Below are 16515 nucleotides of genomic sequence, written 5' to 3'. Positions count from 1 at the left end.
TATTATACATATAAACAATGAATGCTATGACGTCATAGGAAGATGTCGGGCTTTAATTAGGTATGAGCGTTGTTTACTTAGATTAGTCTATAAACAAAACAACAGAGTGTGCCACTGTCATGTGGAAAAATAATACAACTCTCTGTATGATAATTTTATTTAATATAAAATATAGGCATGTTACTCACATACAGAGCGCTGTGATTTTTTTTTGATTTACTCCCAAGCTACTGACTATCACGCCAACATGCAGATCATATTTTTTATATTTGTTCATGTCTTATTTATTAGTTTGAAAGATAAAAGAGGACACATTCTTCCCTCTCAAAAAAGTTTTTATACAAAATATGTGTATCTAGATCAACTGGGCATGCAAGTAGTCATCTTTATCAGTCAACATAAATTGCGTTTTGCAATATGCATAAATATACATATTCTAATAATGTTTGCATGCTTTTGAATGTAGGTTGTAGTCATGGTCCAAAGGATACACTCACAAAAGATGGAAAAGCAGGAATAAGCATATACTTTTGTTGTCATAACAAACATAACTTATAGTAACATTATTTTTATCCAATAATGTATATAGTTATATAATTTTTTTTCAAATTTGGATATTTTGAAAAGTTTTATAGAAGTGAGAAGAGAGTGTTAATAATTTTTAATAAGTAAAAAAAGATGTCCGATTAAAAACTGCACTCTAACATTATATAATCCACTTTGTAAATAATAGAAACATGATTATGCTTCTTATATCTCTCATAAGAGCAAAGCACTCAAACTCTTTACAAATTAATATTTGATTTATACAATGTACTGTTATATAATTATACTTGTGAAGATTTTTGAAAATATCAAAGAGCTGATTTATATATATGTATATTTATTGGATAATCTGTTGTAATATTATAAATAATGGAGTTTGGTTATTTCATTAAAAGGTGACTTTTATAGAAAGCGATTTGTAAAAAGAAATTTATAGTGCCCATAAACAAAGACTTTGAATTTGTTTAGAGTTAAATTCAGATACATACATTTGAGTATGGTCTTATATAAAAGATATATTTGGCCGTTACAAAGCCTGAGATCAAACAATGTATACTAGATGTAAAGCAAATAACTAAATTATGACTCCATTTATAACAACAAGTCGTAGGTAAATACATCATTTTGTATTGTCATCTTGGAAAAATTGAAGTCATCTGCTTGGGCAAACTGATTCTTCGATGAGTGTGCCCTTGACGGCTTCCTTCAAATGATTGGGATCCAAATTTTACCTTCTTGTGAGAGCAATGAGGTATATCTAGGCCTTCCCTGTCTTCCACCCTCCTTTTGACCTTATAAACAGTCGCCTTGGTTGTTCTTAGTCGCTTTGCGATCGCTAAATAAGAAGCTCCCACTTAGGTATTGGCTTTAATTCGGATTCCTTTGTCGCATTCTTCACAAATCTTTGATCTGAACCTTTTAAAAAATATATATCTGTTTTTATGCGGTACATTTAGATAATTTAAGGAAGTTTGAAGAAAAAAATCCTGTTAACCACAGAAACTCATTTTCACGAGTGTAATGTTTTTCCATTACGTCCAATATGTGACTCGACGTTTAGATTCATATTGTTAAAATATTAAGCCTTTGTTTTATAATTGCAGTGCCGATATAATGTGTGGAATCACGAAATATCTTACAAAGCATATATCAAATTATACCAACAATATCTCAATGTCAATCATTATAAGTAGGTACCTACATATGTATGTTGTAAATACGTCATTCGCCAAAAGCAACAATGGATAGTTCATTTATAAATGAAATGTGTACTATTTCCCAAGTTTTAATTATGTTTCATTCAGGTAAATATTTAGCATTATAAGTTAATTATATTGATCCCATTAGCTTTAATTGAATAGCATTCTTTGATATCTATTGAAAGGCTTGTGAAGGTTGGGATTGTTGTTTATTAAACTTGTCGAATGTATTTAATAAATTATTTAATTCCATTAACTAATATAATTTAAATAGGTATCAAATACCATTTCGTAGCTCAATCACATAATATATATGTATTAATTTATTAGTATTTGATGATCCATCTAATCAGTGATATGTACTCAACTCCTTAAACTCAACTTGAATTTTTCAACATGTAAATTGACTCAGCATGATGTCATCTCTCAACATTTACTTCAAAACAGAATGAGAAAAAGATCCAAAATCAATTGACAGTTTTTGGTTCTTATTTCCAACTGTTTGATAGTTATTCTTCAATAACAATAATTAAGGACTTATTTACAGTTTAACATGAGCTCATTCATGCCCAACAAATCAATATTAAAAACATTGATATGGAACAAGTGTAGAAGAAACATCGACAGCTGACATATGAATACAGTCAATATTTATTATGGGATAATGTCATGCTCAGTGATTCAATTCATCTCGAGTATTCGAGATAATTTATTCATTTGAATCGAATATAACTGAATCCTGTGATTAGAATACACTTTTCTAATTGAATTAGCATAATGACTAAAAATACCATTGCTGCCTGAATTATTTGGACATAATTCCTCATGAAACAGATTTCAAAACTTAATGTGACTACAATATTATGTATTAATAATGAAATTATACTGATACGATAATTGATAATACTGATAATTATTTTTGATTTTAAAGCAATTTCAAACAGTTTATTCTTAAAATATCCTTTTTTAAAAATTGATTTACTCATTTCTTTATTACATTGATGCATTAAGAGAACATATATATCTGTTAATGGGCTGTGATATGTAAGCTTATAGACATAAGTTGGGCTTGGTATTCACTCACATTCAATCCTTTTTCTGATCTGATTGTTAAATTGATTCGGTTAGTATTGCTGCAAATATTATCAATTAGATAAATAAGTATGCATTATTAGACGTTGAAAAACAAAAGATCATTTCATAACTTTTCTAAGAGACTGATAATTTAATGATCTACATACTATGATCATTATTTAATTATCCGGTCTTACTATAGTTATTAAACTTCATTGTATAGACGTTTTAACAAATGTGATTCGTAAAAATTTTCTTATGTCAAAAGTGAAATCGTAACCTATGTACGTCCTAAAAGTTGCTGAGTAAATTATTTAGGTATGTAGAATACAATACTGACACAGTGTTCATTTCTCGAATCAATGTACAGTTTGTTGAGTTATAATATGCGTTTCCAAGGCTTCTTTATAATATTTACCCTCTCCTCATCGGTTTTATCGACTGAAGACTGTCCGAATGAAAAGATTAAGTAAGTACTATTTTAATCATTATTCACGAAAAGGGTTCATTGACTAACTTTTAAAACATTTTTTGTAGAAATGATATCATACCTCTCGTCGATATTGCAACAGAAGATAACTGGGAAAATGTTCCAAAACTCTTTTTTGTCGAGTCTTCAGGAAGAGATCATCTCCTTCACCGACAAGCCTGTTCGGTAGAATCTGCTATCCGTACCAATCAATTCCCCGTACTTGTTTTAATGCTTTCAACTCATTTGAATCCTGCAGTCAATAATGCAACTCGTCAGTTGACTACAGTCTATGAAGGAAGAGTTCACTTTCGTCAGGTGAATTTAAAAACTCTATTGGTAAACACTCCCTTTGATGGTCATTGGAACATGATTGAAAAAGGTCTCCGAGGAAGTAAAAATAAATATGCACACTTAAGTGATGTGATCCGGCTTGCTGTTATTTATAGGCTTGGAGGGACCTACTCTGACATTGACGTCATATTCATGAGGACTATTCAAAATTACGAAAACTTTTTTTCTAGTGATCAGACTCCATATTTCGATGATAACGTAATATGCCAAGTAGATATATAAATTCTACCCAGTAATTTGTACATTACATTCCAGGGAGTGGCTCGCTTTGGCTCCGTAGCAAATGGTCTTTTCAATATCGCAACTTCCAAGTCCAGATTTATTCATGACGCCATGAACTTATTTCTCGATCATTTTGATGGGTAAAATAAATGAATGCATTGTTACAATGTAAAATAAACTGTCCTGTTTATGAGATGATCTCTTAGTTACACCAATTGATTTTCTGTTGATAAAAAGATGATGCTGTTAAAGTTTCAGGCTTCGTAATCCATTTTTTAATTTCAAAGGTGACTTTTTTTCTTTTAAATTGGTATATATTTTTTATGTGACTTCATATGGACATTAGAAGTATATGAAATACTTAACTATATACAGTAATTTTAATAAAAATATCCAGTTTCAGTTAAAGCTTGCAGTCGATTTTGAATTTTAACTATGGGTTAACAAAATAAGCCATATTGGAATCATTTGTTTTTGTCCCTCTAGGCAACCCCTGCATATAAACATTTTTGCTTCTTAGAAAATCCCTTGGTGCCAAACTAATAAAAGATCTCCCCAAAAAAGTGACAGTATAATTTTCTACATAATTTTTCATCATATTTTCAATAAAAATTTATGTTTAATTTATAGAGCAAATTGGAGTTCTGGAGGAGCCAAGCCTATTTCCGTTGCCATGAAGCAACTTTGTCAGAATAAAAGATCTTTTTCGATCCAAGAATTTACTCTTGAAAAATGCAACGGGCTGGTTCAATTTTTGGATCCGAATCTTTTCTATCCTTTCAAATGGGAGGAGTCTGCATTTCTGCATGATTTCTATACTCAACAAAAATGGGAAGATATCTTTAGGAAAACAGTTTCCGTTGATTTTTTCCAAAGCTCTTCAGAATCCACGTCAAAGATATTAAAGCGAAAATACTATGGTGCAAGTTTTCCAGCTATTGTATATTTAGGGCCGTTGTTTTGCCCAGTCGCATATGATAGTCAGAAACTGTATTAGTCAAACTAATTATCCAAAGATTATATGTGATATTAATATAATTTTATGTTGTTCCGATACTTAGTTGCAACTAATGAATTATTGATTCATTGGTGAGGAAAAATTTCAATGCGGGTTATCACATCTATCGATATTTTGTAAATATAAGTATATAAGTTTGAAACGTACCAATAGACTATGTTTTTTTAAAGACTTTACATGCTATAATCTTCAAACCTGAAGAATTCTTCATATCAAAATCAAGAGGTTTTGTGATTTAAAATAAACCTTGTTTGAAGGAGAGAAAATATCTCAAAAAATAAATTTTGGAAGCTTTAGCGTAATAAAATATTTGTAAAAAAAAATGTTGTTTTCAGTTGTTCTGCACATCAGAAAAGGGTCTCATTTATGTTGATGAAACTGGACTACATTATATCTTAAATTCATTTTTGAATGCCATGGATAGATGTGGGCTCAAAAGGCCAACAAATGTCTTGCACTTGACTGCAATTCATCTTTATCAAATATTACAGAAATTTTTTCAAGTAGATACTATAAGAAACACATCCTTTACATTTAAGAATCCAAGACATGCATTTGCTATTATTGTAAATACTTTAATTAAAAAAGAAAACATTTGTCTTGGATAATGACAGCAAAATGTAAAATAATCACAAATTTAGTAACTTATTAGATAAAGTATCTTGTACAATATATACTATTAGTTTGAAATTGCTTTCCTAATCAAATAAACACCCAAAATCATTTTCCTAGAAAAATAAGTAATTTACAAGATAAAAGTAAGTCTGCTAAATGAACTAATAAACGACGATCATAAAATTAATAAATTTTGATTAAATTCCTATTTATAAGTAAATAAATATGCCAAGTAAAGTTGTAAATAATTTAATTTTTTCCTTTATTTTTTTCTACAAGTTAAATATTCATATAACATAACATAATATTGATTAATGATTGAATCTCATATTTAATTAATTTCTTGGGTTCTAAAATTGAAACTGTTTTTATAAGATTATTATATAATAATGTAGTGTAATACTAAAAGTAATACAATACCACATTTATTCACATCGTCATGGATAGATAATCTGGACGCAACTCAAACATAATCCAATGCCCTTTGAAAGTTAATTACTATGGCATTGACGTCAATCCGTCTCTTTTAACTATTATACTTAATAAGCAATTATAAATTATCACAATAATTGAAAAACGACCTACGGAAGAGAAAATAAACATTTGATAGCTTGCTGATTTTGTAAGTTTGCCCACTGATAAAGAAAATAACGGTTTAGAATTTTAATGGTAGGTTTATTTTAACAGTGAGGGACATTTGATTATATGAACAAAACAAAAGTGTTTGCAGGAAGAAAATCCATACTGTCAAGCATGGGTTGTAAGCATTATAATTTGGGAGTGTTTCTCTGCGAAGGGGCAATGCCAACTTTAGGGAGGTTGGACCGTCTTGGGGGAAATCTTGGGTGGCAACCTCCATACTTCAGGGTAGGTAACTGATAATGGATCATCTAGCACGGTAATACCCTAAAACTTATGACTTTGGCAACTAAGGAGTGACTAAAAAAGAAGAATAATCTTTTTTTAAATATAAATAGAAAATGCAATTTTCTATTTATTCACATTAAGGTCATGGAGTGGCCTTCCCAGTCTCCGGACCTCAATCTCATCGAAAATATTTATAAGTGGGCAAGCATTCAAAATCAAAAAGAGATCAAATACTTCAAATTTTTATACACTTTAGATTTATATTAATAGGCATAGTGAATACAACCTATTATATTCATCCATATAATTTTAAAAATGGAGTTGTTAATACCAGTTAATAGTCAAAATGATTCTCGTTGAATGTATTATTTTATGTATTTAAATGTTTCTGCCAAAATTTTAGTAACTAACAATACATTAAGAATTATTCTCACAGAGTATAAAATAGTCATTATACTTACTAAAAAATTGTGACACAACTTCTTGAATATTAGGACGTGTAAAATATAAAGCGGACTCCACTACTAAAGTACTCCCTGATTTAACCTCGAGCATAATTTAATTATGCTGCACATTATATATTTAAGCACTCCGTTTGAATTTGTCCCAATGGCGTTTAAAATTATCCAAATGAGAAAAATGGAATAAAACCCATTCTCTAAACATTTTTATCTTTATTTGTCTGCTTATATTCAATTTTTTCATGCAATCAAACCATTTATGGTAGCCTTTACTTGTAATCCATCAGGAGATGTGATATATAAACATGCACACATATGTAGATACTAGGTACATAGGTTTCTAGAAATCAAGGAATTAGGTAGACTTGAAGTGCCAAGGGGCTTTAATCTTAATTATAATGTACTCCTCAGTTATGGATTGATTTTACGATATAAAAACACACACACAAAAAACAACCAAGTTATAAAGTAATAAACAAAATTTCTAATCTCAAACGTCTTGAAGAATCATTTCAAGGTTAAAGTTGTTAAATTCTCATTTCCTTGTAACAATTTCTTTTCCATGGAAAGTATTTATATTTTCCTTAATAAATGTAGGTATTGAATATGTTTTGAAATAAGTTTCATTTCCTTTTCAATAGTAAGTACTTACTATTGAAATCTTATGCTTCTTAATTTTTAGCTTTTATATATTTATATGAATTAATTTTTTTACAACTGTCGGTTATATTTCAATTAACTACTAGGAAAATATTATAAATAATAGGGACTACCAGGGTGGCTTTGTGACTTTTCCAATTTTAAAAAGATTATATTCATATTAAAGATAAGCCATTAGGCTACAAAATATCTTTATTTTTTTTGTAGCTTCTTTGGTTTCCCCCATATTATTCTTTAAAATGGTTGTCAATGTCTCTCAAGCCCTCGCCTTGGGGGATCTCGTACGATTACTTGTTATAACTTTAAATCTATAAAATCACCTTCTTTTCAAATTTTGTATCTCATTAATGCCCAAGTGTAGAATTTGTCGTCCAATTTTTAATGTGTTACTCATCAGAGTATTGGAGGAATATAATATGACAAAACGGTTTGTCCTTTTTAGAACCTAAAAAAGTTAGTGCAATAAATCCCCCCAAAACTACTAATATTTAAATTAAAGTAGTATTAGAGAATTAAACAGGGCATAGTCTAAAATAAACGACTAAGCCTTTCGAATAACTGACTAAAATTTACACAATTCCCTCAACATCCACAGGCATTAAACAAAAATGAAGACGTTTCAACTGGACCAGACAAGTTCAATTCCAAAAGTTCACCTGGTATTTAAATCCACTCCCAGCCCTTTTTTCTGAATATCATATTTCCTTCTTCATAAATAAAATTTGAATAAAATAACATATCATATTATTGTTCATTGTACAAAATTATATGTCTACTTACTTCAGACAGACTAACCTTCACTTTATTGGCCTGCCAATATCAATCCATCCTAATAATGATGGATTAGCTATGTCATTAGATACAAATGACTATTTATTAAATAAAAATACAGAACATTTAAAGGTTTAAATCATGGGAAATATATACTACCCATATAATGATAACTCTTAAAGATATGTTTATCCTCTTATGGCCTATGACTTATGAGTGAAAAAATCAAACCATGTTCTGGATTTTCCGAGAGGGCAATGGACTTGATAAATCCTTGAACTCATAAATATATCAAACAAATACGTATATTTTTATATGTAATTATTAGCGCTGTTTTTTACATTGTTGAATATTAACTCCAAACAATTTATGTTTATGTTTGTTCTTTTACTAAAGGTTTTAAAGGCTTTGTAGGCTTCAAAAAGTATCTCTGTTGGTATTGTTTGTCAATGCTGTATTTGAGCTTCTTTTAAGTTACATATTGAGCCAAGACTTGGTGTCAGCAAGTCAAGTTGTGAGTCAATATTACTATAGTTCCATCTGTGAACAATGATAAATAAAATACCTTACATCTATTTCAATTTTTTGACCATTTAAATTAAACAAAATGAACTACCAACATAAAAAAATAGAGAAATCGAAATCTTTTCTAGGAAAAAAAATAGGAAAATCGATATTTTTGTAGGAAAAAAAATATGATGTTTGAAAATTGAGACGTATCACTAATTTTCAAATAAAAAAAAATAGTATAAACAAAAATTTATTCCCTTTTTTACAAATTTATAATTTTTTTAAATATCAATTTATTAATTCCTTTAACTTTTTCCCCTACAGATTCTTTTTTGTTTGTCTACAATTAAAAAATATATAGGAATCAATATTAAACTTCCTTGTATTCTTTAAAAAAGTGAAGAACTTTTTTTTTAAATCCTTAAGTTTTTCTATAGTAAATATCTTTTATCGAGCCGAAATTTTTTAATTATAACGTTTAATCCACTCATGTAGTATCAGAAGGAGAAACAATATGTTTTTTAGGTATAGGCAAAAATGAGAAATGTACTGATAACAAAATTTAAGCCAATGACGATTCCGGTACCATCTGTATGAACAATTCCGAATCTTTATTATGTATAAAGGAATTAAATGTACAAATAACAAAATGGATGACTTTTTTAAATGTTTAAGTTGCTATTAATCAGAGTAAGGCATTAAAACCATGAATATATCAATCATAGTATAATCAAAAGTATTAGAGGATAGGTTTTTTTATCAGTGTGGATATAAAAGAGCTCTTACCCATAGGTAATTGACAGTTGGTTCTTTCTCAGATTAGGTAAAGCCAGATTATGATTCAGGATTCTTAAATTTTGATGAGAATTGGCGATGTTATGTAATTTACTATATAAAAACATCAAAAATCGCTTTTGAGAGATGAAAATTAAGTGGACATCACACCAAATCCGGCAGACTTTACAGTCCTAATGCTGGAACTAATGGTGCAAGGGAACATTAATAATTATGTGGTTTTTCCCAAATAATTATGACACCTTGTTATTGAAAGAAGCTAATACAGTGGTCTCAAGTTTTAATTTATCTCTGCGTGCGATTTGTGTGTTCAAAGCTTTTTCAGGAAATGATGTATTGTTATTGACTTTGTTTTCTGTCTACATGGTCCTTTCACGACCGAATATGGCTCTGAATCGTAAAAATACGCTAAAACATGAACTGTTCTCAAAGGTATTTAGGCCAAACCTTGATCTGTTGAAGGTTTTAAAGGTCATTTTCGTATTTTAGGACTTACAATGACAATAATAAAAGTAATTTTTGACCAAAAACTGAAAAAAACTTCTTATTTCTTAAATTTTTTTTGCATAATTTTATCTGGGGCGCCTAGATGTAGAAGGCCATAGAATTAGCCCTAGTTTATTCTATGTATACTTGGCTATAATTAGAATCCAGGTAGAGATTTAACAGTGAATGGGATAGTGGAGGTATCTATGGAATAGATAGTATCATATTCCAGAACTGGGTCTATCATATTCCTTCCTGAGGTGGAATTGGAAATAAGAATGTGCTCCTTTATAAAAGAAGTCATGCATATCAAGGATTGCCAAATAATGTGGGATCCCCTGCGTACAAGATTAGATACGTTTTATTTTGAATTTTATCCACTCAAGAGATTAATATTCAAAGCAGCATTTGCAATCGTACGAATACTTTTCTCCTATATCTTTGCTATTTTGTGTCCGAAATTAAGAAAAATGATTCAAATAACGTCCCTAATTAAAATAATAATTTGAAAATTATCCTAATTTATGAATTTTGTGCCCTTTTTTTATTGAGTTTTTAAATCATTAATAATTATTCGATGTTTTATGAAAATATTCTGATAAAAACTTTTTACTAACGTACATATTTAAAAAAATCTCAAATAAAACACACGATGTCTATACAAAGTACATGAACGTAAACTCTTCTTCGATGTTAAATACTTTTTACATAAATCGATTATCAGAGAAAACAGTATGTTTATATACAGTTTTTAATGACAATTTTCGTTAATTTATTACCTAATGTCTTATAAAATGGGTGGCAATATTTTTGTAATTAACTGTATGCATTTATCTTGGTAGGAAATATAATTTATTGACGTATTTTTTCTAAGAATATGAATGAACCAGCACCAGAAAAAAGTAGCAGCTATCTTCAATGCTACCAAAGATCCCTTATTTATCATTATCAACCATTTTGTTCAAAAGAAAACTTCTATCAATGTTTCTCCATGTTAGAGGAATAATCCCAAAATTACTTGTAGAAATATTTTTTGACTATAATTGATAATTTCAAGGTAAAATGGAAAATAGAATCAGTAAGGGTCCACTTATATAGGTAAATGTATATTGTGTATAACGTATATTTTTTAGACATATCGATTCAAAAGATCATGAATTATATCTTTATTTTGAAAGACATAGTCAAAAGTATTCAAGAATCAAACATATATTAAAAAGTAAGAATAAAAAGTATTATACGATTGAAAGATTATACCCGTCATACGATACTAAATGAATCCGACTACTAAAGAATTGTTCTTTACTTGAAGAGTCTCCAATCAAATGTTAGTTTTCATTTGGTTTACACTGTGCAACATCATTTTTACTCTCCGACTAAAACCCATATTTATTATTACTCTATAATCAGTAAAATACGAAAAATTACCTTTAAAGCTATCAAAATACATAGGTTTAGTCTTTAGAGCCATTTAAAAAAAATCACACTTTTAGAGTACAATTACCACTGCAAGAAATATTTTTAAAGTAAAAGACCCTATCGATGACAATAAAAGTTAATAATAAATGATAAAAACATTGCAACAATTTATGAAAGGTTATGTCATCTTGATTACAATTCCTAAAAAAATCACAAAATCATAGAAAAGAGGGTAAAATGAAGGATCTTATATGGCGAGTATTATAGATAAAATTAATGAATAAACTTTATATTACAACTCAAAAAGATTTACTTTTAAAAAAAGGTCGATTTATGGAATAATTAATATACAAGTAAGATTATACAAAAAATGTTCCGAAATTAAATTTAATTAAGTCAATTATTGGACTAATTGTAATAATTAATTAATATTTTCAAGTTAAAAAGATTAATCCCCCTTTAAATATGGTTGATATCCAATATATGTTCAATTACTATTTATTACAAATTTGGTCATCTAATCGACTAATTTATATTTAATTCCGGAAACTTCAGAAAATATATTACCTATAAAAAAATGTGGGCCATGTTCCCCCTTGACGTCGAGGTGTTCATTTATAAATTGTCAATGTTGCTTCTCTATAATAAAAAAATATTTTTGGTAAAATTAAAATACCAAATTAAATATTTGTACATCAATTGAAGCGATAGCTCTGTGTTTATGAACTGGACTAATTCCTAGTAAAAAGTGTTGAACAAGGATTTAGTTATTATTCAATCTTCGTTTTAATCCTTTCCCCAAAAAATGAACATAAATATAATTGAAATTTAATGGTAGTTAGTCCAATTCCCCCCATTAAAGGAATATTCTTCATTTATTTGTAGAAAATGTTTTACAGCACTTATTTCGAGGTCAAACAAAATCATCGTTCAAAACATTAATAATGGAAAAGTAATGTAAATAATTGACAGCTGATAATAAAAAAAAGTTGTTGGGGTTTTGGCAAGCTTGGACCCATTTACACATTACCCATTCATTTGTTCTTATCTAAAAAATTATCCCTCATGTGTTAGTTGGTTTTAGTTCATTTTTATAATCGAAACAACAACCATATGATCATTTAAAAAAAAATATTTAGTTGCCTCTGAAAAACTTATTCTCTCGTGAAATGTCGAAGATGACGTCACTTTATCATTATTATTTTTACTAACGTATGCAATTTTTTCATCCCTCATTGTTTCTTATTAAGTAATTCATGATTCCTTCAGCCCCCTAGGGGTCCAAATGTACTCCAGTAATTAATTAAATTTGGACCAAAATTGTTCAGATGATCGCACTCCTCCACTTAACTCTAGTCCTTTGTTTTAAAGATATCTTTGAAGAAACATAAAAATGATGAAGAAATTAACGGCTAAAAGAACACTGGTTGATTTTTTCAGACCTAAAAAGATGAATAGAAAGCATGAACAGAGCTCATTTTACCTTTAATTTTCTAATTTTCAAGTCTGTGTTATGGAAATATTATTTTTGTATGCATTGAACGGAGCAAAAGGTTATTTTATTATTAAATTATTGAAATCGATAAACTAGATGCATGAATGTACATTGTACAAGGATTCATGTTATGTGACTCTATGTTACCTAATTAAATATACCTCATGGGTAAAAGTATGTATAATATAATTTAAAAGGAAACAAACATACTCTTAGCGAATATTTGCAATTGTAAAACGCAATTAAGTTTATCATAATACATAATTGTTTCGTTTTTAAAATCTCATTTTAATATTCTTTTTACGTTCTTGGGATTTCAAGAATGATCAATTTTCCAACTTGAAAATTATTGGTTATTATTAAAGATCATTAAAATAGATAATAATCATTAAGGAATTACTCTGTACTCCAGTTATTATTGATTAATCTTATAGTTTTAAGAGAAAAGAAACATGATATTTGAAAATATAATTATCTCATCAAAAGATCAATGCATACTCATAACAATAAGGATAATTATGCCTCTGAATACTTTGATTTTTTTAAAGCATATATAGATGATATGCTCTAAGGCTTACATGTAAAGGATCAATAGAACAATTTTTAATTATAAACTAAAGTCTAAAGGAAATTATACACTATTTACTATAATTAATTATTGAAAATGACATCCTTTGTCCAGAAATTACATAATACTAGAATTTATATTCCATTTGAATTATGCTCCGGATTGATAATAAGTTTTCATGTTTAAACCACTCTAAAAAGGTTCTATGTATAATATTTCATTATAGTTGAAGTTTTCAGTTCCTCCTGCACTGAAATCTGCAAACACAATCAAATTGCCATCATGTCGCTTTTCATTTTTATTGTCCTTGAAAGGCATTAAAATATAGAGGGGAGTGAGGATACATATTACAAAAAATCATTTTTTTAAAAATCTGTCATAAGTTTCACAACTTAAAAGATAAATACACGTCTGGGCAACATGAGATTGGTTGTTACCTAAGACAAATAATTCCAAAGTATTTTTGATGTAGTGCAATAATAAATAACCATCTATTGGTATTTTCGAAACTAGTATACTTGATACACAAGGAGGAGACATGTTACAGGGTAGGATTAGACATGTTATATGCTTAAACGTTTTTAAAATGTTTACTTTTTGTGTCAAAAATTTCAATGTCGAAATTATCTATAACTGTAAGCATTAGACAATATAAGAACAGTGTTGGTAGATAGCTTTACAATTTAAATTTATTTGCAGTGCAACATGTCTTTTGCTGATTTGAACATTCCCCCCCCCAAAAAAAGCTGTTATCATAATTCCTTAATTATTGAACAAAGAAAATTTAAATACAAAGTAACCACTTTTGCGGGCACACATGAATGATAGATGAACAAATATATTACGACGGTTTTTTGTTTTTATTTCGTAGCATATTAATTTTTGGTAATTTATTCTATTATTCATATAAAGTATTTTATGACCTGGAAAAGTTGGCCATGATGCACTCATACGGGATCTGGTTGAGGTCAAAATTTGTGACAAATTTAGTGCATGACCATGTATTGGTGTATATCAACTGATAACGAAAATAACTTCCTATAATTTTAAATTGGAATTTCTTCCAATTTTTTTAAATTATTCATCTTTAATCGAGATTAGGATAATCCTCCATTTTTATACCAGAGATGAAAATTATGTATTAATTACTTATTTGATCCGCTCTCTGCTATTCAACTATGTATTGGAGGTCTATCAACGATCGACCTGTTCAAAAACGCAGAGAACATTAATGCAACAATTTTTTATCTATTGTAAAAAGATTATATGATATTGACATCGAATGGTAACTAAAATATACTTAATAAGCAAACCAACAGTCAGCTTGCGAGTGTTTTCTGACATGTCTTATACTTGTAATCCAAGACATCAATGCTTACTGAAAATATTTTCTCTTTCACAATAATAAGCATTTTTTGGAAAATGTCATGCTCCTACAATGATACTATAAATTACTTTAACCTGTTAATAGTTTATTTAAAGAAATATTTAACCATCAACTTATTTATTTTCAAGGATATATGTCTATATTAATCAATCAGTTCTTATATATATATATATTAACCATTGCATCTAAAATAAAGGATGCTAATATAAGATATTAATAACTTACGAGCCACCTAGATAAATTGACTAAAGTCATTTATTTAATTAATTGACTTATTTTTTGTCATATATAATTTTCTGCTCTGCTCAATTTTCTGAAGTATAACATAGGAAGTTTCATAAAATTATAACATACTTTAGATAGCTACAATACTCACTACTCGAAAAGGGTAAAAAAAAATGCATGTAAATTAGAGTGGAGCTTATTTTTTAAATGTTAGTAATCTGAGGTTCTTAGAGTCTCAAAATATTTTTTAGTCTTTAGATATTATTAACATATTTTGAACAATTTTGAAAAATATTTAGAGATAGATCAACTTTTTGGGTGAAAATATTTATTTGTTTTGGTATTAGAGTTTTTTTGTTACAGTGATAAATTTAGTTAGCCAAGATTTGTATCAAAAACATTTAATGCATTTTTATGATGATTCAGTAACTACGTTTTCAAAAGAAGGATAAGTGTTGTTATTTGGTTGTAGCCAAAAAAATCAACTGGATCTTGACTAAAAAAGGATGAATATCTAGATACAGCTGCAATCATTATTGTTCTAAGATTTTCTACCCTGATGGGTTCTGCATTAGTTATTTTTTCTGCAATTAAGCTTTTGCTGCTTGAAATAGTATGATCCAATATTCGATTTTTTAGAATTACAGCTTTTCGAAGGGAGTCCAAATAACAATAAAGGGGTTACATCTTTGAAAAATTCATTGTGATAAACTCTCTTACAATTTTGAGAGCTGAACAACTGGCAAAAGAGTGAATTGTCGAATTATACATTTTACCAAGATTGAAACTTCTGCAAATAGTTCAAAATTAGTTAATGATATCCATAGATGAACATTTTGAGATCTTAAAAACTTCATATTTCAAGCACGTAAAAATTAAGCTTCTCCTAATGTACATTTAGGAAAATTTACTCTATAAGTTTTAGTTGGTAAAATTTTAGATTTAATATAAATCATGACAAAACTAAAATAATTCGATATTTTTGTATCTATATAATATTGCCAAAGGAGGTAAAAGCAAAAAATAATTGACTTTAACATACTTAGTAATAGTTACGTCATTATAATTCTCAAGATTTTGACGTTTTTATTCTGTTATTTTCTTTAAATAGTCTATTTAGTACAAATATAAAAATGGGTTATTTGTAGATACTTAAATACATGCTTATATTATCATATTTTACTAATTAGTATTGCAAAATAATTACTCGCAACATAGTTTACGATACTTATTAATAATTATAGCATCTTTGGATCAATTTTTATAATTTTTTGACCAAGGAAGGTAAACAAAACAATATATATTTACTTCCTTTTTTGAAATACTTATTTGCATGGTAATCGCCCATTAACAGAATTAATTTAAAGTTAATGG

General features: G+C 28.4%; 1 protein-coding gene across 1 annotated transcript; it reads left to right on the top strand.

Moving 5' to 3' along the window:
* Positions 1–1544: 1544 nt before the first annotated feature.
* On the top strand, positions 1545–5028 carry LOC121119628 (lactosylceramide 4-alpha-galactosyltransferase). The gene is made up of 4 exons (XM_040714345.2): positions 1545–3288; positions 3357–3840; positions 3898–4004; positions 4495–5028. Exons 1-4 carry the CDS (start codon positions 3182–3184, stop codon positions 4859–4861), a joined length of 1065 nt encoding a protein of 354 aa, XP_040570279.1. The 5' UTR covers positions 1545–3181; the 3' UTR covers positions 4862–5028.
* The last annotated feature ends 11487 nt before the right edge of the window (positions 5029–16515 follow it).

Source organism: Lepeophtheirus salmonis, chromosome 6 (assembly GCF_016086655.4).
Source record: "Lepeophtheirus salmonis chromosome 6, UVic_Lsal_1.4, whole genome shotgun sequence".
Lineage (NCBI taxonomy): Eukaryota > Metazoa > Arthropoda > Copepoda > Siphonostomatoida > Caligidae > Lepeophtheirus > Lepeophtheirus salmonis.
Note: the sequence above shows the minus strand (reverse complement) of the source record. Positions and strands in the feature narration are given on the sequence as shown.